Source organism: Jaculus jaculus, chromosome 3, assembly GCF_020740685.1.
Source record: "Jaculus jaculus isolate mJacJac1 chromosome 3, mJacJac1.mat.Y.cur, whole genome shotgun sequence".
Classification (NCBI taxonomy): Eukaryota; Metazoa; Chordata; class Mammalia; order Rodentia; family Dipodidae; genus Jaculus; species Jaculus jaculus.
This window is the reverse complement of record NC_059104.1, coordinates 98,334,660-98,358,089: the sequence shown is the minus strand read 5'-3', so window position 1 is coordinate 98,358,089 and position 23,430 is coordinate 98,334,660. Positions and strand designations below refer to the sequence as shown.

Below are 23,430 nucleotides of genomic sequence, written 5' to 3'. Positions count from 1 at the left end.
GATCGCCGTGAGTTCGAGGCCACCCTGAGAATAGAGTGAATTCCAGGTCAGCCTGGGCTAGAGTGAGACCCTACCTCAAAAAAAACAAAACAAAAAAATCCCAACACTTTGCAATCCTGCGTAGTAGAAGGATGGCGTTTTCTAACATAGACTTCTGGCAGGGTGACGCAAAAGGAGACTGCAGTGGTGGGGTAAGAGCTGGAGAAGGTGTCAGGGCCACCTTCCAGCAACCAGCGGGCTGCAGCTCCTTTAAGGGCCAGTCTGGGGTTGGCCCTTTAAATCCGTGTCAGTTTCCCCTGACGTCAGCGGGCGGGCCCTCAGCCCCGCTGTTTACCGCCCCGCGGCTCGGCTCACTTCCCCGAGTTCCCAGCTACTTGGGGCGCTGCGGCCGCCCGCTCTTAAAGGGCCCGCGACCGCTGTCCCGCCGGGCGGCTGGTCGCAGCCATCCTTCCGCCCCTCAACTCTCTGACTCCCCTCCCTCCGCCTCCGCCTCCGCCACCGGCTTCTCCTCCCCTTTCCCGGCGTCTCCTGGCTCCCGGCAACCGGCCGCCCCGAGTTCGGGTCCTCACGGGCCTGACCGGGTGTTGCACGGTCGCGGCCCGCGCTCAGTCCCTGCGAGCTGGGGGTCCCTTCGCGAAGCCCCCTCTCCCTTCACCTGTCCCCGTCGCCCCCTCCGCTTCGGGAGGGGGGATCCCGGGAGCGCCTCCGTGGCTCCAGGGAGGGGACGTTTCCTAATCTCAGGCCGGGGTTAAAGTTCTGGTCCTGGTGAGATGCTGGAAGCTGCTGCCACAGCCGCAGCCCGTCCCGGAGGTGTCCTGTCGCCTGTCGCCGCCGCCGCCCCCACCGCTGCTACTGCTGCTGCCACCGCTGCCCGGCCGGGGCCATGTTCGCTCTGGGCTTGCGCTTCTTGGTGCTCTTGGTGGCTTCGGTCGAGAGCCTTCTGGGGCCCAAGAACGTCTCGCAGAAAGACGCCGAGTTTGAGTACCCTTACGTGGATGAAGTCAACAGCGAGCTGGTCAACATCTACACCTTCAACCACACAGTGACCCGCAACCGGGTGAGCACTGGGGCTGGGCCTGGGCTGGCCAAGCTGGTGCCGGCAAGGGCTAGGCGATTCTGCCACTCTCCTGCCCTATTAGGAGGTCCCATGAACCAGCCTCTCCACTTGGTTTCCCTTTCCCAGAACCACACTGGAGTCTCCTCTGACCCATCCTTACCTAGCTACCAGTGTTTCTCTTAAGTTCCAGCTGGGGGCTTTTTGAGGTTGTGTATACCTTCCCTTCCACCAGTGACCAGAGGAGGTCTGGCCTGTTCCCTATACTGACCTAGAACCCTGGCTGTTCTGTAAGGTCTGGGTGCAAGGAAGCAGACTTTTCTACTGGGCTTGCCCAGACTACTCCAGATGAGTCAGGCCCAGAACTGAAAGGCTGTGCTCAGACAAGTTAGGGCTCACACTCTTCCCGGAGATGAAGGCAGGACTTCCCAAACCTTCTCCTGCTTCAGAAAGCCAGCTGGCCTTGAAAGTCGAGGGTAGCAAAGATAAGGCCAACTGCAAGTTGAAAGGGGAGTTTGTTCCCTGTACAAAATTGTCTCGCTCTCACTTGTCACTCACTCATTTCCTCCCAGTAGTGAAAGTTGAAGGCAGGCATAACTGGGTCTGGGGAAGTGTGGGCCCAGGCAGAAAGGAGCCTGGGAGGATTCATACAGCCTGGTGGTGTGGCCTAGCGTGCCCTCTCTCTCTCTTGCTCTCACTCGCCCTCCTTATTCTCTCTTTTCCCTCCCTCCCTCCCTCTCTCCCTCTCGCTCGCTCGCTCGCTGCTCGCTCTCTCTCTCTGGCCATGGCCAGGTCTGGGGATTCACTGGGAAGCAATGGTAAAAAAAAAAAAAAAAAAAATGGAGACTCTGAGACGATCTTCAGAGTGGAGAGAGGGGCTTGGTTTTTGGCAAGCCAGAATCTGCCTTCAGTGCCTGGTTCCATGAAGTTTGCCTCCTTTTGTCTCACATTTAAGGTCACCCCCACAACAGTGCTATATACTCTTTTGGGAAATGCTACCCTGTGGCCTGGTTTTAGCATCCCAATACAAGTATTTACTTTTCTTTTATTTTTTGAGGTAGGGTCTCACTCTAGCCCAGGCTGACCTAGAACTCACAGAGATCCTTCTGAGTGCTGGGATTAAAGACGTGCTACACCACGTTCAGCCAAGTAGTTTTTTTTCGAGATAAGGTTTCACTCTAGACCAGGCTGACCAGGAATTCACTATGTAGTCTCAGGGTGGCTTCAAACTCACGGTGATCTTCCTACCTCTGCCTCCCAAGTACGGAGATTAAAGGCATGCGACACCACACCCGGCCAAGTATTTATTTTTAAAAATATTTTAATTTATTTACAGGGGCCACACCAGGGTCTCTTGTTGCTGTAAACAAATGCTAGACACATATGCCATTTTTTTTGTGTTTGGCTTTATGTGGGTGCTGGGGAATTGAACCCAAGCTGTCAGATTTTGTAAGCACACACCTTTAACTTCTGAGCCATTTCCCCAGTTTATTTATTTATTTTATTTATTTGAGAGCAACAGACAGAGAAAGGCAGATAGATGGAGAATATTAAGTGTCCACTGTTCTGTTTAGGTACCTCCACAGGAAGTGGAATATTATTTTCTAGAGGAGGGAATTGAGGTCCAGAGATGTGAATTGACCTCATGGCCTGTCTCTTGGTGAGAGCTAGGGCTACTTGGCTTTCAACACTTCCCCCAGCCCATCCCTACTGGGCTGTGGTCTCCAGGTTAGTAATTGAATCAGAGTTTCGTACTGGCTTCCTAGCCCCAGAGAGGAAGACTACAGATACTTTTTGCTCTCCTGTGTGTGTTCATGTTGTGTACATACACATGTATGTGCATGCAGGCTCATTTGTGTATAGAGCTGCATCCCATGTACATGGATAGGAATGGGCTATCCTAGAACCTCCTGACATTTCTGCTGTGTGTTCTACAGTTGCCTGGGATCTGTGGCCTGGGACCTGCTGGTCCACAAAGTGTCCTCTTCAGAGCAGCTTCCCCCTGAGTTTCATGTCCCTCAGCTCCAGCCCTTCCTGGAGACAAGGCTTATTCTGGCACAGGAGGGACTTAGATGACTTTCCAGATGGCCAGGATAGATGGTGGAGGGCAGGGCTCACAGTCTTTGGTGCTGTCTGTTTTGGGGGACAATGAGGCAGAGTATGTGTGAGGGCACTTTCTTGTCATTGGCAGACGGAAGGCGTGCGAGTGTCTGTGAATGTCCTGAACAAGCAGAAGGGGGCGCCTTTGCTGTTCGTGGTCCGCCAGAAGGAGGCTGTGGTGTCCTTCCAGGTGCCCCTAATCCTGCGAGGGCTGTGAGTAGGACCTGGGGACTGGGAAGGGGGTCAGCTTGGGCCAGGCCTTGCCAAGAACCTCACTCCAAAGCCCCTTCTGTTTCTTCTCCCTGAGCCCACAGGCCCATTAGTGGTCTGCAGGCCAAGTCAGCTGACTTGGAGCTTGTCAACCTAGGGCATGGGAGGTATGAGGACCTCATAAGAAGAACCAGATCTTCACTCTTCTGTAGTGGCAGGCTGACAGGGACAGAAGTCACACCCTGACTCTCTACCTTGGGCCATAGGTATCAACGCAAGTACCTCTACCAAAAGGTTGAACGAACGCTATGTCAGCCCCCCACCAAGAATGAATCTGAGGTCCAGTTTTTTTACGTGGATGTGTCCACCCTGTCACCAGTCAATACCACGTACCAGCTCCGAGTCAACCGAGTGGACAACTTTGTGCTCAGGTCTGCAGGGTAGAGTGAGGGGACTATGAAACCTGGCCTCCTGCCTAAGCCCTGGGTGTGACAATAGGGCTCTTCTTTGCCCTGCAGGACTGGAGAGCAGTTTACCTTCAATACCACTGCAGCCCAGCCCCAGGTAAAATACTCCCCCTCCCCTAATCATGCAGGGAGAAACGGGAGGCCTTGACTGTGAGAGCAGGAGTGCTCAGTGGGTTTGCTGGGACCTGTGAATGGTCTTTGGAAGAGGGAGCTCTGGCTTCTATATGGTGAGGGACAGTGTAGAGACAGGGTCCGGTTGCTGTCTCTCCTACTCTGCCTCTCAGACACTGTCCTAAGTACTGAGTGTGTTTAGTTTAAAGGAGATCAGGTACTTGATGTAGATTGCTCATGGTGAAGGCCCGTTTTCTCAGAAAGCCTCCAGTGCCCAACCCAAGAGGCTTCTGGGGCCTGACCTATGGGAGACTGTTCCTATGTAGTAGGTCAGAGGGAACATCTTTATAAGATGGAGGCTCTCCTTGTCCTTCCTGTGCCCTCAGTACTTCAAGTATGAGTTTCCAGATGGAGTGGACTCTGTGATTGTCAAGGTGACCTCCCACAAAGCCTTCCCCTGTTCTGTTATCTCCATCCAGGATGTCCTGGTAAGTTACTTGGTATTTTACCCTCCACCAGTGTATAATAGGAGCATTAAAGACAGGGGACAGAGCCCAAGTCCCTGCCCATTTGTCTCTTTTCTTTCCTATGCAGTGTCCTGTCTATGACTTAGACAACAATGTAGCCTTCATTGGCATGTACCAGACTATGACCAAGAAGGCAGCCATCACTGTGCAGGTAGGCACAGAGCCCTCTAGGAAATGTGGCTAATAACTAGGTGAATTTCCACATCCTGTCTCATTCCTACCCTACACCAGAGCTTCCTAGACTTTTTCCAGTAGCAACCTCTTTCTGCTAGAGAATTAAAGCAAACAAATAAACAAACTAGCTGGGTGTGGTAGCTCATGTCTTTAATCCCAGCACTTGGGGGGCAGAGGTAGGAGGATCACCATGAGTTCCTGGCCACCCTGAGATTAAATAGTGAATTCCATCATCAGCCTGAGCTAGAGCGAGACCCTGCCAACCAACCAGCCAAACAAACAAACAAACAAACAGATCCATTTATTTGGGGACAGAGAGAGATCTACAATGGACAGGGCCTCTTGTCACTGCAAACAAACAGAACTCTAGATGCCTGCACCACTTTGTGCATCTTTCTGTAGGTACTGGGGGATCAATCTCAGGCCATTAGGCTTTGAAAGCAAGTGCCTTAAACTGCTAAAATCTTTCCAGCCCTCTGCTAGAGAATTTCTTTTCAATTTTTAAAATTTTGTCTTTTTTAAAAGATTTTATTTTTATTTATTTATTAGAGAGAGAGAATGGAGAATGGGCACTCCAGGGCCTCTAGCCACTGCAAACGAACTCCAGATGCATATGCCACCATGTGCACCTGGCTTATGTGGGACCTGGAGAATCGAACCTGGGTCCTTAGGCTTCGCAGGCATGTGCCTTATTTATTGAGGTAGGGTCTCACTCTAGCTCAGGGTGGCCTCGAACTCACAGTGATCCTCCTACCTCTGTCTCCCTAGTACTGGGATTAAAGGTGTGTGCCACCACACCTGGCCCAAGATTTCTTTCTTTTTTTTTTTTTTTTTTTGAGGTAGGGTCTCACTGTAGCCCAGCCTGACCTGGAATTTACTCTGCAGTCTCAGTCTGGCTTTGAACTCAGTGATCCTCCTACCTGTGCCTCATAAGTGCTGGGGTTAAAGGCATGGGCCCCTACATCTTTGTTGGGTTTTTTTTTTTTTTTTTTTGGTTTTTTGAGGTAGGGTCTCACTCTAGCCCAGGCTGACCTGGAATTCACTCTGGAGTCTCATGGTGGCCTCAAACTCACGGCAATCCTCCTACCTCTGCCTCCCAAGTGCTGGGCTTAAAGGTGTGCGCCACCACGCCCTGCTACATTTGGGGGGGGGGCCCTACATCTTGTCTTTGATATTTTAATTGCCAATGCTGAGAATGGCATTTCATGTAAATACATAGTGCAAAATAACAAAAATAATGTTTAGGACTGTTTCATAAATTATTGTAAATTCTGTCCTAATCCTCAGCATAATTTACTGAATTTTTTTTTCCAAGGTAGAAGGTTTCACTCTACCCTAGGCTGACCTGGAACTCAGTATGTAGTTTCAGGGTGGCCTCGAACTCATGGTGATTCTTCTACCTTTGCCTCCCAAGTGCTGGGATTAAAGGCATGTGCCACCATGCCTGGCCTTTTTTTTTTTTCAATTTTTTTTTTTTTTTTTTTTTTTCGAGGTAGGGTCTCACTCACTCTGGTCCAGGCTGACCTGGAATTAACTCTGTAGTCTCAGGGTGGCCTTGAACTCATGGCGATCCTCCTACCTCTGCCTCCTGAGTGCTGGGATTAAAGGCGTGCGCCACCACGCCCGGCTTTTTTTTCAATTTTTATTAACATTTTCCATGCTTATAAAAAATATCCCATGGTAATACCTTCCCTCCCCCCACTTTCTTCTTTGAAATTCCATTCTCTATCATATCCCCTCCCCATCTCAATCAGTCTCTCTTTTATTTTGATGTCATGATCTTTTCTTCCTCTTATATTGGTCTTGTGTAGGTAATGTCAGGCACTATGAGGTCATGGATATCCAGGCCATTTTATGTCTGGAGGGAGCACGTTGTAAGGAGTCCTACCCTTCCTTTGGCTCTTACATTCTTTCCACCACCTCTTCTACATTAGACCCTGAGCCGTGGAAGGTGTGATCGAGATGTTACTCAGTAATCCAGTCACTTCTTTCTAGGACTATGATACTTCCTGAGTCGTCCCAAGGTCACTGCCATCTGAAAAGAGAAGATTCTCTACCGAAAGTGAGAGTAGTGTTAATATAAGGGTATAAATATTAAGAGAAGTGCTTACTGGGCAGTTTGATAAACATAGTATATACACTTAGCCAGACATCAGCAGATGTTACACCCCTAGTGCTCATGACTATCCCAGTTTTAAGTTTTCAGTATCAGGGATGTATTCCCTCCCATGGAGCGGGCCTCCAGTCCAATTGGAGGGCAGTTGGTTTCCACCCTGACAGACGTGCCACTATTGTACCCATTGGCTCACCCGGCCCTTTTTTTTTGAGGTAGGGTCTTACTCTAGCTCAGGCTGACCTGGAATTCACTATGTAGTCTCACCCTACCTCAAAAAATAAACAAAAAAGTCTTTATTTCTATAAGTAAACCATCATGTTTCTATATAAAAGCAGAAAATTTTATATATACAGCAAATACACTACAATTCATAGCATACAATAGTCTCAAATGAGCTAAGGTGTATTAGGCACCATTCATTGGCATTGCATGGTGTGATGGCCTGCATATTGCAAACTGTACATGTTGTGTATTCAGAACCAAGGCTACAGTGAAATCAACAGGCTCAAGTGCTGCCAGAAACACTGGATTTATTATGTTTGATTTTGAATTTATTTTTAGTTATTACTATTGCCAAATTCTTCATAACTCATTCATTCAGTTATATGACCCCTGGTCACTTGACCTTTTAGTTTCTCATTATTGGCAATGTGATTCTAAGCTAACTTCTCAGAATCTGTCAATAAGAATAATAACAGCCTTTTTCCCATGAGGCTGAAGGTGTACTTCAACGATAGAGTACCTGTCTAGCATGTGAGAGGCCCTGGATTCAAGTCAGCGTTCAAAAACATGGAGATTAAGGGCTGAAGAGATGGCTCAGCACTTAAGTGCACTTGTTTGCAAAGCCTGATGGCCCAGGTTTGATTCCCCAGTATCCGCATAAAGCCAGATACACAAAGTGGCACATATATCTGGGGTTTATTTGCAGTGGCAGGAGACCCTGGCATGCCATACTTACTCTCTTTCTGTCTGCCTCTTTCCCTCTTTGTCTCTCAGAGAAAAAAATATATAAATTTGCTTTTCAAGGTAGGGTCTTACTCTAGTTCAGGCTGAACTGGAATTTAACTATGTAGTCTCAGGATGGCCTTGAACTCAGGGTGATCCTCCTACCTCTGCCTCCCAAGTGCTGGAATTAAATATGTGCGCAGGCCATCACACAATGCAATGCCAATGAATGGTACCTAATACACCTTGGCTCATTTGAGACTATTGTATGCTATGAATTGCAGTATGTTTGTTGTATATATAAAGTTTTTTGCTTTTGTATAGAAACATGGTTTACTTACAAAAACCCTACCTTGATCCCCCCCCCCACCAAAAAAAAATAAAAAATAAAGAGCTTGGGATGGAGAGATGGCTTAGCAGCTAAGGTGCTTGGTTGTGAAGTGTAAGAACTCATGTTTGATTCGCCAATACCCATGTAAGCCAGGTGCACAGGGTGGCAAATGTGTCTGGAGTTCGCTTACAATTGCTAGAGGCCCTGGAGTGCCCAGTCTTTCTCTTTCTCTAAATAAATAAATAAATAATTGTAAAATATTTATTTATTTATTTGTTTACAAAAATATTTATTAGGCTGTTTAATAAATAATGTGCACAGCTTTTAGAAGAGGCAGCCTCTTATAATGAACACATAGATTTAGGTACTTTAAAATGTTCTATGCCCTTTTAAATTGTTATCTTTCTCTCCAAAACTGAGGTTTAGAACTCTTGTGTAGTAAAGCAGATATTTAATGATCTTGTTGCTGACAAGCAGAGATCTCAAAAGGGAATTCAAGATGGATATACTTCAGACAAAATGGCAAAAAAAAAAAATCAATAAGGTAAAATTAATAATTTTAAAACTTGGCCAGGTGTTGTGGTGCACGCCTTTAGTCCTAGCACTTGGGAGGCAGAGGCAGGAGGATCACTGTGAGTTCGAGGCCAGCCAGAATCTACATAGTGAGTTCTAGGTCACCCTGGGCTAGAGTGAGACCCTACCTCAAAAAAAAAAAAAAAAAAAAAAAAGGCTAAGAAGGTAGGGTCTCACTCTAACCCAGGCTAACCTGGAATTCACTACATAGTCTCAGGGTGGCCTCGAACTCACGGCAATCTTCCCACCTCTGCCTCCCGAGTGCTGGGATTAAAGGCGTGCGCCACCACACCCGGCTTAAAACTTTTTAAGTAAAGCTTAACATAATGACTGGTCCAAAGAATGTGTTCAGAGGTGGGTGGTGGCACTGACCACAGTGCTCATGGCCTCATCTTCATCCTTATTCTACAGCGCAAAGACTTCCCCAGCAACAGCTTTTATGTGGTGGTGGTGGTGAAGACTGAGGACCAGGCCTGTGGGGGTTCCTTGCCCTTTTACCCCTTTGTAGAAGGTACATTTTGTGGCTGGGAATGGGCAGGTCTTGGTGGCTTCTCAGGTGGTAGAAGAGCCTTATGTGGCTGTTGGTGGAGCTGATGGAACAAGTTTTGGGGTCCTGCTCTCTAAGGCTTAGTACCACCAACTCTCACCAAATTCCAGGCAACTGCTTCCTTGCCACTTTGACATTTTTGTTCCAGATGAACCAGTTGATCAAGGGCACCGTCAGAAAACCCTGTCAGTGCTGGTATCTCAAGCTGTCACATGTAAGTGTGGGTGCTGAGTGAGATGGACAAGCCTCCTTGGTCCTTCCTCTCACACCCAGAAAACATGGGGTTTTTTGTGAATGGGCAGGGTGGGGAAGGGTGATGAGGACGTTCTGGGGTGAAGAGAGGTGTTCTTGGCAGACTTCAAGCACTGAAAACTGAAAGATGAGCTATGACCCACTCCCTGCCGCTTCGCAGTGGCATCTCATGGAGCCTTGGTCCTGTCTCTGTGACAGAAGTCATAAAATATATTACATTAGATTAGTTGTGAGCTTTAGCCCAAATGAGTGAAGTACTGGACCCTAGTTAGTGTTCAAAAATATTTATCAAGTTTTTAAATAAAGCCGGGTGTAGTAGCGCATGCCTTTAATCCTAGAGGCAGATGTAGTAGGAGGGCTGAGTTTGAGGTCACCCTGAGACTACATAGTGAATTCCAGGTCAGCCTGAGCTAGAGTGAGACCTTGCATTGAAAAACAAACAACAAAACAAAAAAGTTTTTTAAATAGGCTTCTTTCTAAATTGGAGAGTGTAAGGTCAAAATAAGGTGGTGGATGTAGTGGCCCATGCCTGAAATCCTAGTGAGTAGGAGATGGCGATGAGAGGCTCAGGAGTCCAAGATCATCTTCAGATACCTAGTGAGTTGAGGCCAGCCTATGTTACTTGAGTCCCTGTTTCCAATAAAGCAAAAAAAGGGGTTTTTGGATGGCTCAATGGGTAAAGTGCTTGCCACATAAACATGAGAACTTGAGTTTGGATTCTCAGCACCCATGTAAAAGCTGAGTGTGGTGGCCTACCCCTGTGACCCTGCCCTGGGGAGTCAGAGGCAAGAGGACCCTCAGGACTTACTGGCTAGCTAGTCTAGCCGAATTGGTGAGCTCCAGGTTCAGTGAGAGGCTCTTTCTAATACTAATACTAATACTAATACATATACATATACATATACATATACATATACATATACATATACATATACATATACATATACATTAGATAACACCTGACATCTACCTCTCGCCTATACACACATGCATACAAATTCACACATATGCATATATATGTGCTCCAAAAAGAAAAAAAAATACATATTCTGGGAGGTAGAAACAAGAAAGTCTGGAGTTGGAGACCAGCCTGCACGCTTGTCTCAAGTATGTGTGTATGTATATATGGCTGGGAATGTAGCTCAGTGGTGGAGCACTTGTCTAGCACGTACAGTGTCCTGGACTGGATCTCCAGTACAGCCGAAAATAAACCCACCAAGGTCAAAGTAAGGGACTGTGCATAGATGGGGAGAAGCTGCCCTTGTGTGTGATATAGCTCATTTACTCAAATACTCAGTATTTGTCTAGTCTCCTGTATGCCAGGTGCTGTGGCAGGGCTGCACCTCTTAGGTAGCACTTGGGCGGGGAGGAGGCAGGAGCCTGTGGCTCTGCTGGGCACTATGAGCTGTGGTGAACAAAGGGAGTACCAGAGAAGGCCTACTAGAGGGCAGAGTCCTTCAGCTGGGGTTTGAAGGTTAAGTCAACATGGAATTTTCAAAAAGTAGGAGAGAGCTGGGCATGGTGGCACACTTGGGAGGCAGACATGGGAGGGTCACCATGAGTTCATGAGTTCGGGGCCACCCTGAGACTCCACAGTGAATTCCAGGTCAGCCTGGGCTACAGTGAGACTCTACCTCGAACCTCCCCCCCACAGAAAAAAAAATCCCAAACAAACAAAAGATAGCAGGAGAGACCCTGGAGTGGTGGTGTGTGCCTTTAATCCCAACACTCGGGAGGCAAGGTAGGAGGATTGCCATGAGTTTGAGGCCAGCCTGGGCTACAGTGAGACCCTACCTTGAAAAAAATATAGGAAAGAAAGTTCCAGCACAGGACTAGTGGCTGAGATCATGTTTGGAGTCTGGTGAATTGGGGGATGGCCAGGTGTCCACCCAGGCTGGCCATTGTCTTTAGAGTTGAGGTGGTGAGAGCTTGGGCCGGGAGGAGGAGCCATGTCACTCTGGAAGCTATTCCCTGGGGGGCAGTGTGGAACACTGCGTACTCTCCTTGCTGTGCCCTTCCCTGCAGCTGAGGCCTACGTTGGTGGGATGCTCTTTTGCCTGGGCATATTTCTCTCCTTCTACCTGCTGACTGTGCTCCTGGCCTGTTGGGAGAATTGGAGGTGAGGTGGGCCTGCCCCTGCTGGGTAGGGGGTGGGGGAGAGATAGCTTGGGATCTGAGCTAGTCCAGGGTAATCCTATAACTCAACCTGTTGGAATTTGTGGTCCATGGGCCACTTTCCCAGAAACCAGCCCTTTTCCCCAGTCTTGCCAAGCAAGCAGCCACCTCATTGCTTTCTAGTGTAGGAAAAGCTCAGGATTCAAGGGTGAAGGGCAGAGTTACAGGAATCAGAAGGGAGGAGAAAGTAATAGGAAGCTCATCTTGGCCCAGGAGTTCCTTATCCTGCCTCACTGGGGTGTCCTCTGGTTTCGTTCCTGCAGGCAGAGGAAGAAGACCCTGCTGGTGGCCATAGACCGAGCCTGTCCAGAAAGTGGTATCTTCAGGGAGCTGGGACTGGGAGGTGGTGGGGAGGGAAGTGGCGGATGGTGGAGGTAGGGCTGGTGGCCTCTGCATGGGTACAGTGGGAGTGACATTCTGCAAGCAGAAGTGGGTCTGGGTCTTGGATCACCTCTCACCTGCACAGTCTGGAAGCTGTCCCCTGCTCTCTCCTGGTGTCTGTGCAGCCAGCCTGCTTCAAACTGTGTGGATCAGTTTCTGGGGTTGTTAATCTACCATTCTCTTCCCCTTTCTTCACCATTTCTCTCTCTGCCTCTGCCTTCTCTCCTCCTGCTCGGGACTTCTCCCAGCATCTCTCCTTGGTAAGCTGTGGGCAGGTGCTGTGGGCAGAGGAGCCGACATTTACAGGGAGGGAGATGAAACACGTGGGCTGTCTGGGAGGGACCTGGGCACCAGGCAGCATTTTTCTTTCTACTGGTGGTTTACACCCATCATTTTCTTCACTGTCCCCTCTCCTTTATTTACTCCTTATTCTGTTTGTTTATTTATTTTGAGACAGGGTTTTTACTCTGTATCCTGGGCTGGCCTGGCATTCACTATATAGCCTAAGCTAGCTTCAAACATGTAGCGATGCTCCTCCTTAAACCTTGCAAGTGCTGTGCTGGGATTGCAGGCTGGAGTCACCACGACCAGCTTGTGCTGTCTCTTTTAGGGGGACACAGTGTGGTCACATGGTGGATGGTGGTAGGGTTGAGGTGTGTTTGCTGGGACCCGTGGCAAGACAATGGCTATGTCCCCTGGATTCTCCCTTCTCTCTCTAGGCCTTTCTCTGCTCCCGCAGCTAATGGGGATCTTGACTTTTCGTTGCAGGTCACCCTCGCGGCCTGGCTGATTCTGCTCCTGGAATTGCTCCTTATGAGAGCTACAACTATGGCTCCTTCGGTGCGTGTCCAAGGCAGAGACCGAGAGACTGCATTTGTCCACACCCAGTCCTGACTCCCTTCTGGTGCCTCCTCTGAGATAGTTGAATGGTTGCAGGCCTCTTGATGCCCATGCAGAGCTCCCTAGAGACATGTCCAGGGCCTTCTACCCTGAGGTCCCTCCCACCTACCTTACCACTTTCTCTTCCTTGCAGAGAATGGCTCCGGATCCACCGATGGGTTGGTTGACAGTGCAGGTTCAGGGGACCTCTCTTATGGTTACCAGGGTGAGTGGGTCAAGCTGTGGAGCATGTGGTGCAGGGCTGCTTTTGGCTGGGTGAAACGTCCTGGTGGGCGGTTACCTCTTCTGCCAGATGCTGGAACCAGGGAAGGGCTGCTGTTCTGCCCCTCTCCTCCTTCTTCCTTTCTTCCTTTGCTTCAGTTTCCCCCCGTAACTTTCCCTTTCCTTTGAAGGGCACGACCAGTTCAAGCGGCGCCTCCCCTCTGGCCAGATGCGGCAGCTGTGCATTGCCATGGGTAGATGTGGGGCGGGGGAGGGGCTGCCCTGCCAATCAGTTCCCACCAGGGCGGTCCACAGGAGCCAACTAGCTCCTGGGCCAGAAAGATGCTTCATGCATGGCTTCCCTGTCTCATGCCACTGGTGCCAGCTCATGTCTTCTGAGATAGACGGGCACATGTCCTAGCTTCCTGCCAGTATCCTCTTTCCCCGGCCTGCTGGCCAATGGTGTCATATTCTGGCCTCTCAGGGCTATAGTCAGGCGAGGTGACAGGAAGAAGCTTTTGAAGGCAGGAAACAGATGAAGACAGAGGAGAGGTGCTCTTCCTAGAGCTTTTGCATGGACCCCTGGCCTCCAGGAGTGGCCAAGGCATGTCTTCTCAGAACCCACAGGGCTGGACACCTTCTAATCTGCATGACTGGCCAAGTTCAATCCTGTTGCTTACGTTCTGGGTCTGGGGTCCACCTGGTGTTCTGGCCTGAGAAGTCCTAGCTCAGGGAGCAGAGCCTGGAGTGGAGCCAAGCTGGAACTGTCCTTGTTTGGTGGCCTCTTGCAAAGACCTCCTCAAGTGCCCCTGACTTAGGAGCACATCTCCTCCCAGTGCCTGAGCCACCTCCCCAGCTGCTCTTGAGCCCCAGCCCACAATTTGCCTTTTCCCCAAATGTCAAGTAATTGTGACAGTTGCTTCCAATAAGTGGGGGCAGACCTTGGGTTTTGTGTCCACTGGCCCAAGCCCTTTCTCGCTGCCCTTCCCAGAACGCTCCTTTGACCCAGTGGGTACCCGGCCAAGACTGGACTCCATGAGCTCCGTGGAGGAGGACGACTATGACACATTGACTGACATCGATTCAGACAAGAATGTCATCCGCACCAAGGTCTGACACACATGGGCTTGGCCTTGCTTAGGGGTTACTGGAGAAAGGACTCTGTTTAGGCCCCAGCACGACCCTGTGGTACATTAGGGAAGCAGAGGGCAGGAGCTCAGTGGGGCCAGGCAGAACCCACTGTAGGCACAACAAGCTTGACCTCCAGCCCCTTCTGGATTGGGTGGGCAGACCCTCTTGGTCTAGCTGGCCACAGCAGTGGAAAGACTCAGAACTGTGTTCAATGAATTCTGGCCTGTGTGAGAGAGGCCTCCTTTGTCTACTAACCCGCGAGACTAGAGTGGTAAGTGGGGCTCACTCCCGCTTTTCCACAGCAATACCTCTGTGTGGCTGACCTGGCACGGAAGGACAAGCGTGTTCTGCGGAAAAAGTATCAGATCTACTTCTGGTAAGTGAGCCTTGCAGGTGGGTTCTTCTGTCACCAGGAGGGGCTGGCTCCTCGGGTTCTGCCCACCTCACCACTGTCCTCCTGGCCCACAGGAACATCGCCACCATTGCTGTGTTCTACGCTCTTCCTGTGGTGCAACTGGTGATCACTTACCAGACGGTGAGGGTCCCAGGCTGTTGCCCCTCTGCCGGCTGTACCTCTGCCCCAATGTGCACAGGCACCCAGGCACCCACCATCACAACCAGCATCAGTCATAGGTCCCAGAGGCGAGCTTTCAAATCCCAACTGTGCCTTAGCTGAGACATTGGGCTAGTCACATAGCTAATGTGACTTTATCGACAAGATGAGGGTGGCATAAAACCCTGGGGTGGGGATTGAGAAACAAAAGTCATGGGACTGCTTAAGTGTTGTTTCCCCTTCCTTATTCTCTACTGTGGGCATGAACTTCTGTCACAGTCATGCCTTGGGGTTTCTAGTCACATGTAAGGAGGGGAATGGTGAATATGCCTGGGGTGCCATATACACATGCCAGCTATGCCAACACTGCTCTTTTTGCCAGTCAGTCCAGGTGGTGTGGTGTGGGCTCTGGGCTGAGTCAGGCATGTTAGCTTCCCCCCCCACTCTTGCTGCAGGTGGTGAATGTCACAGGGAATCAGGACATCTGCTACTACAACTTCCTCTGTGCCCACCCACTAGGCAACCTCAGGTGGGGACTGCACTAAAAACCCCTTTCTTCTCCAGCGCAGGAGTGGCCAGGCGGGGCGGGGCTTTGTGAAGCTTGCTGCGGGTGGGGGAAGAGGATGCGTGTGAGGCCTAGGTGAAGTGCCTTCCCTTGACCCTTCTAGCGCCTTCAACAACATCCTTAGCAACCTGGGGTATGTCCTGCTGGGTCTGCTCTTCCTGCTCATCATACTACAGCGTGAGATCAACCATAACCGGGCCCTGCTGCGCAATGACCTCTATGCCCTGGTGAGCCAGTCCCTGTAGCCTGCTGGTAGCATGGCCCCAGTACACCCGGGTCTCAGCTCTCGCAGGATGGCCTGCCCGGCCCAGCTTTGCGTTGCCCAGCCTAAGTGTGCCCGGCCATGCTCAGTTCTGTTCTGCCCTGCCAAGGTCTTCCTTGCCCTGTTTTTTGTACAGATCTGCCCTGCTTTCTGCTCTGCCCCGCCCACCTCCTCCCTGCCCAGCTCTACTGTATCCTGCCCCTGCCCTTTCTGCTCTGCCCTACCCACCCCTACCCTTCTCTGTCCTGTATGTCCTACCCAGCCCTGCTTCAACCTGCCTTCCTAAGTGTGCCCTGCGCTGCCATCTGCTCAGCTCTGTCTTGTCCTGCCCACATCTGTCCTGCCCTGCCCCTGCCCCTGCCCCTGCCCCTGCCCCTGCCCACTTTCTGCTCCGTCCTTCCCACCCATCAGCTCTGCTTTATCCTGCCCACCCTGCCTACGTCTTCCTGTTTTGGGTCCTGCTTTCTTTACCCACCCACCTACTTAGCATACAACCCATCCCTTTATCTCCTCCACTCCCCTCAGGGCTCGCTCTTGGGTCCCTTCTTCCCTTCCTGCCTCACCTCTACCCACCTTCCCTTCTCTTTCTCCCCACAGGAATGTGGGATCCCCAAACATTTTGGTCTGTTCTATGCCATGGGCACAGCGCTGATGATGGAGGGGCTGCTCAGTGCCTGCTATCATGTCTGCCCCAACTATACCAACTTCCAGTTTGGTGAGTGTCACCCCTCTTTTGTGTTTGATCCCTCTGTTGTCCCCACGTCACTCAGTCAGTAGGAAGCTCTATTCCTGGGTTCTTGGGAGTGTTCTGGTCCCTGTGTCATATAGAAGTTGGCCACCTGTCCACTGTCCCGTAGACACTCTGAGGATGTAACAAAGACCCTTGGGGAATGTTCTCTGATCTCAGGGTGCTGAAAGGGCAACACCTTCAAACTAAGTCGTTCTTAGCCCCAACAAGTAGTAGACGCTTGTTGACAAGTGGTAGGGCATCAGGACTGGCGTACAAGATGTTGGGGTTCTGTCGTCGTTTGATGGTTGGGACCAGGAGTCATGTGTGGAGTCCTGGCAGGTGGTTCTGCAGCTCACACCCTTTTCCACCCAGACACCTCATTCATGTACATGATCGCTGGACTCTGCATGTTAAAGCTCTACCAGAAGCGGCACCCAGACATCAACGCCAGTGCCTACAGCGCCTATGCCTGCTTAGCCATCGTCATCTTCTTCTCTGTGCTGGGCGTGGTGAGGGCCTGACCCACTCCACCCATCCCATAGGAAAGGTGCATGCGCGTTCACATGCTGGTGTGCATGCGTGCCCTTCTCTTGCAAGCCCCTGCCTAGGGGGCTTCCACTGGCCCCTCTAAAATCCCAGACTGACCAAACAGCTGGCCCCAGTGAGGATGGGCATGGAGGGTGTGGCACAGCCTCCCTCAGCCCACCCTGTGGCTCCTGACAGGTCTTCGGCAAAGGGAACACAGCCTTCTGGATTGTCTTCTCGGTCATCCACATCATTTCCACCCTGCTCCTCAGCACGCAGCTCTACTACATGGGCCGCTGGAAGCTGGGTGAGGGAATGCTCAGGGCAGGGTGTGTGAGAGGAGTAGGTTGCACCTCCTAGGATGAGGAGGTCTTGAGGACCTGGACACAGCTCACAAGGGACTCTTGGCTTCCATCCTTTCACTGGGGCCTGGCAGAGTTGCTAGGCGGTGGTTTAGAGATCGCCTTGCATTGCTGTGCCCTCCAAAGGCCCTGGCTCATCTCGGCCTGCACAGCCCAGAGGGTTCACCAAGGAAAGGCATGAGCCATGCCTTTCAGTGCCTTATCCTTCTCCTTGCAGACTCAGGGATCTTCCGCCGCCTCCTCCACGTGGTCTACACAGACTGTATCCGGCAGTGCAGCGGGCCCCTCTACGTGGTACCTGCCCAACTCCATAGCCCCTTCCTCCTTCATCTCCCCTCTTCCCCGTAGGGACGGGGAGGTGTAGCGGGGGACCTAGGGTAGGGTGGGAACCAGCTGACTCGGGCTTTCTGCCACTTCTCTCCCTGTCTCTCTTCCCCTCTCAGTCCCCGTGTCTCTGCTTCCCCCCAGGACCGCATGGTGCTTCTGGTCATGGGCAACATTATCAACTGGTCGCTGTGAGTGTGGCCATTGGCTGTGGTAGCCTGGCTGGGTAGATAGCTAGGGTTATGGTCAGGTTGATTTACATGGCTGGGAACAACTTTGAAACATTGGGCGTAAAGAATGAAGACTGAGAAGAGAGGTGTTGGCCCCTGGACTTTCAGAACCTTCTAAGGGCCTCTGATTGCAGCCCAACATAATGATAAAGCATGGTGGGTGGGGGTCAAGGGAGAGGCCCTCTGCTTTTGCCCTCTGCTTCCCGCTTCCCCAGCCTCCCTCCTTCCTGCCAGGGCTGCCTATGGACTCATCATGCGCCCCAATGATTTCGCCTCCTACCTGCTGGCTATTGGCATCTGCAACCTGTTGCTGTACTTTGCCTTTTACATCATTATGAAGGTGAGCGGCAAAGGGCTGAGCTGCCTGGGTAAGCCACTGTGCTCCATGGGGACAGGAAGGGGAACAGGCCACAGCTTGCCTAGGGCACTGAGAAGAAGGGAGTCTTTTGTCTATCTGTCTATGCCAGTGAGGTTTGAAAGGGAGGCTTGAGTTTCATGCACGTTACCCTGGGAGCCACCTGCTAAGCAAGCATTCTACCACCAAGTGGCACTCCCAGCTCACTCATTGTGGCTATGCTTGGGCCATTGAGGACAAGTGCCACCTAGCGCCCACTCCTCCATGCCAATCCAGCATGAGTAGAAGCCCTGGCCAGTGCCTGTGCTGCTGGCCCAGGGTTCTGTGTATGTAGAGATCCAGCCAGGGTTGACATCAGAAAGACACCAGCTGGGGTATGATTGACTTCTTAAAGTCCTACAGGGCCCCAGGTGAGGAAATACAGTGTAACAGTCACGTTCTCATTGCTGGGACAAAATGCCCCACCAGAAACAGCTTATGGGAGGAAAGGATTTCTTTCAGACTTACAGTTCTAGGGGAAGCTTCAATCATGGTGAAAACATGGCACCTCCTCGGCAGCAGGGCAGGGAAGTCTGAGAAAGCTAGCTCTGAACATCCAGTAGGCTGCCCTAATCAACCCCAAGGTCTGCCCCTGGGCACTAAGGAGGAAGCCTAATCACAAACACTTGAGGCTGTGGGGACCTTTTACTTTCAAGCCAAGGCAGAAAGTAGCCGGCTGACAGCCACTTCCCCTCTCGCAGCTCCGCAGCGGTGAGAGGATCAAGCTCATCCCCCTGCTCTGTATCGTCTGCACCTCTGTGGTTTGGGGCTTTGCGCTCTTCTTCTTCTTCCAGGGACTCAGCACTTGGCAGGTGAGTAGGCATCCCCAGGCTCATGGAGAGCCAACCTAATGGCTAATTCTCCACTGGAAGCCTTTTGCATTGAAACCTCCTGATGTTCAACCCGCCAACTTGGAGGTAATGGACTGTTACTTAAGAAGCAGCCAAGTCTCATATAGCCATTGAGAGAGAGCTCCCATTTGAAGCCAGAGAAGGCAGGCTTCTCTGCTGCCTCACAGGGCATCTGCTGTGCATCAGGCCATAAATCCATGACCAGAACTGAATGTCATATGGCCTTTCCTGTGAAGCCCTTAGAGTCTATTTCAAGAAAGACAGTGTTGTTCATTCACTGTTTTGTTGGCTGGTTTGTTTGTTTGAGGTCAAGGGTCAAACCCAAACCTTTCCTTGCATATGCTGTGCACATGGTCTACCACTAAGCTACACCTGCAGCCTTTGCTCATATCTTTTTTTTTTTTTTTTCTTCCTGAGGTAGGTTCTCATGCTAGCTCAGGGTGGCCTGGAACTCTCAGCAATCCTCTTACCTCAGCCTCCCGAATGCTGGGATTAAAGGTGTGCGCCACCATGCCCAGCCCTTGCTCATGTCTTGAAATGAAGGGCAAAAGCAAGATGGGATAGAGGGAGTATGTGGGAAAAAGGAGCAAAAGCTCTCTTGAGTTAGGGGGGTCTAAGAATGCAACCTGGAAGAGACAGCTTTTGCTCTTGGCCATAAAATCTTTGGATGATGGAGAAGAGCTCCATGGCTCAGGCAAACTGTCCTTGGAGTGAGGATTCTGAGGCAGGAACGGCAGGCACTTTTAGGGATAAGTAAACATGCTTACTTGGGAGCCAGGCAGAGACGGGAAGGGAAGTTTACTGGGGCCAGGCAGTTTGATCATGACTGTGGTCTCACATAGTACAGCCTCTTCCTGATACAGGGTCAGAAAATGTGTGTGGCATGGAGCTTGTGGGGGAAAGCGGAGAGGACCTGTTGTGTCATGGGTCATGGTGGTTGTCATCTGGGAGCACAGCATGGCCTGGTGGAGTGCTTTAGAAAGCAAGGCCAAGTTTGGGGCAGGCAATAGTTGGGACTTCGTGGGCTGCCTGGCATCTCTGAAAGGAAGGTCTCTGTACAGAATCACAGCCTCCTGTGATTCCCAAGGGGAAGAGGAATCTGAAGGGAGTAGGATGAGTGAGAAGGAACAGAAACCAGGGAATGTAAGAAATAAATCTGTAAGAAAAAGCCATTTTTTAAAAATTTATTTTATAATTTTTTGTTTATTTTTATTTATTTATTTGAGAGTGACAGAAAGAGAGAGAAAGAGACAGAGAGAGAGAGGAGAGTGGGTGCACCAGGGCTTCTAGCCACTGTGAATGAACTCCAGATGCGTGCACCCCCTTGTGCTTCTGGCTAACATGAGTCCTGGGGAATCGAGCCTTGAACCAGGGTCCTTAGGCTTCACAGGCAAGTGCTTAATCGCTAAGCCATCTCTCTAGCCCTAAAAGTATTTTTTTATTTATTTGCAAACAGAGACAGAGAGAATAGGTGCACCAGAGCCTCTAACTACTGCAAACAAACTCTAGATATGTGCGCCACTTAATGCATCTGGAGAAAAAGCCATTTCTTAGACATGAAAGATGAAGGCGAGGATGAAGCAGAACAGGGTGCTTTCCACCAGGGGCTGGAGCACGAGGGGGTACCCTGGAGTAGGTGGGAGACGGACCTGGCCCTGTCTGCACCAGTCAGCAGGCTGCTGTCTCTGTCCATTCCCCAGAAAACCCCCGCGGAGTCGAGGGAACACAACCGGGACTGCATCCTCCTCGACTTCTTTGACGACCACGACATCTGGCACTTTCTGTCCTCCATCGCCATGTTCGGGTCCTTTCTGGTACATGGGATGAGCCTGGCCTGAGGAGGGAGAAGGGAGGAAGGACACAACATGCTTCTCCCTGTGTCTGACTCTCCATCACCCTTAGGTGTTGCTGACATTGGACGATGACTTGGATACAGTACAGCGAGACAAGATCTATGTCTTCTAGCAGAAGTTGGAACCCACACTTCATAGGGCACTGAGCTCCTCTTTGTCACCTGGAAGGTGCCACCGTAGCACCAAGGGTGTGACTCCCAGCCCTGCTTCCCAGTACTGGATGGCAGTGGGGCAGTTAGGCCCAACCCAGGCCTGGCTCAGAACATTCACTCTGCCGGGGAAAAGGTCTAATCCCCAGACATTGGCCAAATTGCTGCTTTCTTCTCAGTGTTGGGTCCTTGCATGGACCTCCATCCACATCCGTCTGTCCGTCCATCAGCTCTCCGTTTGTCCTTCTGCAAGAGGGAAGAGGGAGGGCAATGCCTTCCCCATTTCATGCCTTGCATTCTACCTGTCCTTCCCTCAGCCTGGAACTCAAGGCTCTTTCTTCCTCCTACAATGTGCTTTCAAGGCTCTAGCCCAGTGCCTCATTCTTTCTTCAGAACTAGGACCCCAGTTCTGTTTGGGGTACCTAGATGTCGTCATTGCCCACACTGGTTAGCCAAGGTGGATGTGGGTATGAGACTTTGGGGGCTGGTCAGCTGGTGCCAGGCTTTTGGTGCTAAGGCCTGCAAGGGGCCCATAATAGGACCCTATGATCTGTGCTTGGGACTGGCTCTATATCAGTGGGGGTCAACCCAGTTTCAGAGTCACTGCTGATCTGAGGGGCTGAATTCTGAAGTCACCTCCTCATCCCAGCAGCCCCAGACTGATGCCAGCACTAGGGTTGGTGAGAAATGTATAACTCACCTGTTCCCTTCCTTACCCTCGGTCCTGCCAAGCCCCACCTGGGGGCCTTCAGTGCCATTGACACTGCCCAAGAATGTCCACAGGCAAGGGAGGGATGGTGCTCAGTGCCCAGCCCCTCCTGCCTCCTCCGCAGGAGTGGGAAGCCCCAGTGCCTGATTTAGAAAGGGGCTTAAGGAAGGGAAGTGCCAATTCCCTGTGTGTTACTGGTCCAGCCTCACTCTGGATCCCAGGGTTGGCTTTTGAGTTTCCGTCCTGTCTTCAGCCAAATTCTGTGTTAGTCTCTCTCACACACAGGTACTTTGGTGTTTACATGGAGTTGCCCCAGCTCTGGATTCCTGGCCACTCTGGTCCTTGGCTCCCCTTCACCCCACCAAGTCCATTCCAGATGCCAAGGATGGAAGCCCAAATGTGTCTCATTCTCAACTTACAAATCTCCTGGGCTGGGGAAAAGAGGTGGGCCTGGGTCTGTGTCTCAGAGCTCCACTTTACATCTTTCCACGCCATGATTGTGACTGTTTTCTATGAATGAGTGTGTTCAATAAAGACTACCAGATACGGATCCTGGGCTCTTGTCTGCTTCCATACTGGGTGAAAATGGGTGAGGGGTGCACCTCCACTTTAAAATATATAATTTATTTATATACAGAGAGAAAGGTAGGAAATGAAGAAAAAGAGAGCGGGAGGGAGGGAGAGGAGGACGAGCAAGCCAGGGCCTCTAGCCACTGCAAATGAACTTCCAGACACATGTGCCACCTTGTGCATGTGGCTTATGTGAGTACTGGGGAATTGAACCTGGGTTGTTAGTCTTCCGCAGGCAAACGCCTTAACTGCTAAGCCATCTCTGCAGCCCATGATTTTATTTCCTTTTGGCCTGCCTTTTTTCCACGCCATAGTCTTACTGGGAATTGCAGTTCCTTGACTTTTCAGCTAAGGTGACCTCATTAGTTCAGTGAACATTTATGTCTGCTCTGCACTAGGCACTGTGGGGGACAAAAGTGTATTGAAAATCCTTTCTCCCTCTGAAATACCCCTCACCTGGTGCATGCTGGGCATGGGCTGTGTCACTAACAACCTGCCTTTGTCCACCTGGCAGAGAGCAGCTTCCCTTCCAACCAAGACAGGGTTGTAGTGGGCAGAACGCTTGTGCGTTTGGAGATGGCCAGGATGGGATGGATGGTGAACGGACTGGAGGGGGTTGTTTTGAAAAATCCTTGTGGCAGGCAAAGGGTGTGACTGGGGGGGGGGTCAAGAAGTCTGGTGAGCCAGGCCTGGTGGCACTTGGGAGGCAGAGGTAGGAGGATCGCCGTGAGTTCAAGACCACGCTGAGAGTACATAGTGAATTCTAGGTCAGCCTGGGCTAGAGTGAGACTCTGCCCCGAAAAACAAAACAAAAAATCTGATGAATTGAGGACATGGAGCCCAGGGATGAAGGTGTGTGGTCTTTGCCCTCTCGTGGCTCTTCCCTCAGGGGCCGCAGGGAGGCACCACAGCTCTATGGACCGCCAGGCTGTAGTGGGCAGCGCTTAGGAGGCAGTTCTCCAATACACTCGAGCAAATTAATTTTTTTTTAAGATGTGGGGCTCCTTTCTGGGGTGATGGAGTCTAGTCTCTGCTAGGATAGGTGGGGATTATTCTGAAGGGAAGGATAAAAGGGAGGGTGACCCAGCTTCCTGGGCCCCTAACCCTAGCATGTCACCAGCCCTCCCAGGTCTCAGACAACCTCCTATGGTCCTGGGC

General features: G+C 51.0%; 1 protein-coding gene across 4 annotated transcripts; it reads left to right on the top strand.

The window, feature by feature from the left end:
• The first annotated feature begins 597 nt into the window (after positions 1-597).
• On the top strand, positions 598-22,252 carry Sidt2 (SID1 transmembrane family member 2). Of its 4 annotated transcripts, XM_045145215.1 has the most exons (28): positions 598-1,057; positions 3,246-3,367; positions 3,631-3,795; positions 3,883-3,928; positions 4,329-4,430; positions 4,537-4,620; positions 9,020-9,119; positions 9,304-9,369; positions 11,433-11,526; positions 11,846-11,898; positions 12,212-12,223; positions 12,732-12,803; positions 12,997-13,068; positions 13,256-13,318; positions 14,056-14,174; positions 14,498-14,571; positions 14,664-14,730; positions 15,204-15,277; positions 15,417-15,540; positions 16,173-16,290; positions 16,678-16,814; positions 17,029-17,137; positions 17,410-17,486; positions 17,661-17,707; positions 17,981-18,086; positions 18,842-18,952; positions 20,692-20,805; positions 20,894-22,252. In XM_045145215.1, exons 1-28 carry the CDS (start codon positions 884-886, stop codon positions 20,954-20,956), a joined length of 2,565 nt encoding a protein of 854 aa, XP_045001150.1. In that variant the 5' UTR covers positions 598-883; the 3' UTR covers positions 20,957-22,252. The 4 variants fall into 4 exon arrangements, with proteins under 4 accessions (XP_045001150.1, XP_045001151.1, XP_045001152.1 ...); XM_045145216.1 differs by lacking the exon at positions 12,212-12,223; XM_045145217.1 differs by lacking the exon at positions 13,256-13,318.
• The last annotated feature ends 1,178 nt before the right edge of the window (positions 22,253-23,430 follow it).

Excerpts from the sequence above, each read along its gene's own strand:
- Sidt2 (XM_045145215.1), top strand. The coding sequence starts at position 884 with ATGTTCGCTCTGGGCTTGCGCTTCTTGGTGCTCTTGGTGGCTTCGGTC. Across the intron at positions 14,731-15,203 it reads TGGTGATCACTTACCAGACG|GTGGTGAATGTCACAGGGAA; the intron begins GTGAGGGTCCCA and ends CTCTTGCTGCAG. Across the intron at positions 17,138-17,409 it reads CATGGGCCGCTGGAAGCTGG|ACTCAGGGATCTTCCGCCGC; the intron begins GTGAGGGAATGC and ends TTCTCCTTGCAG.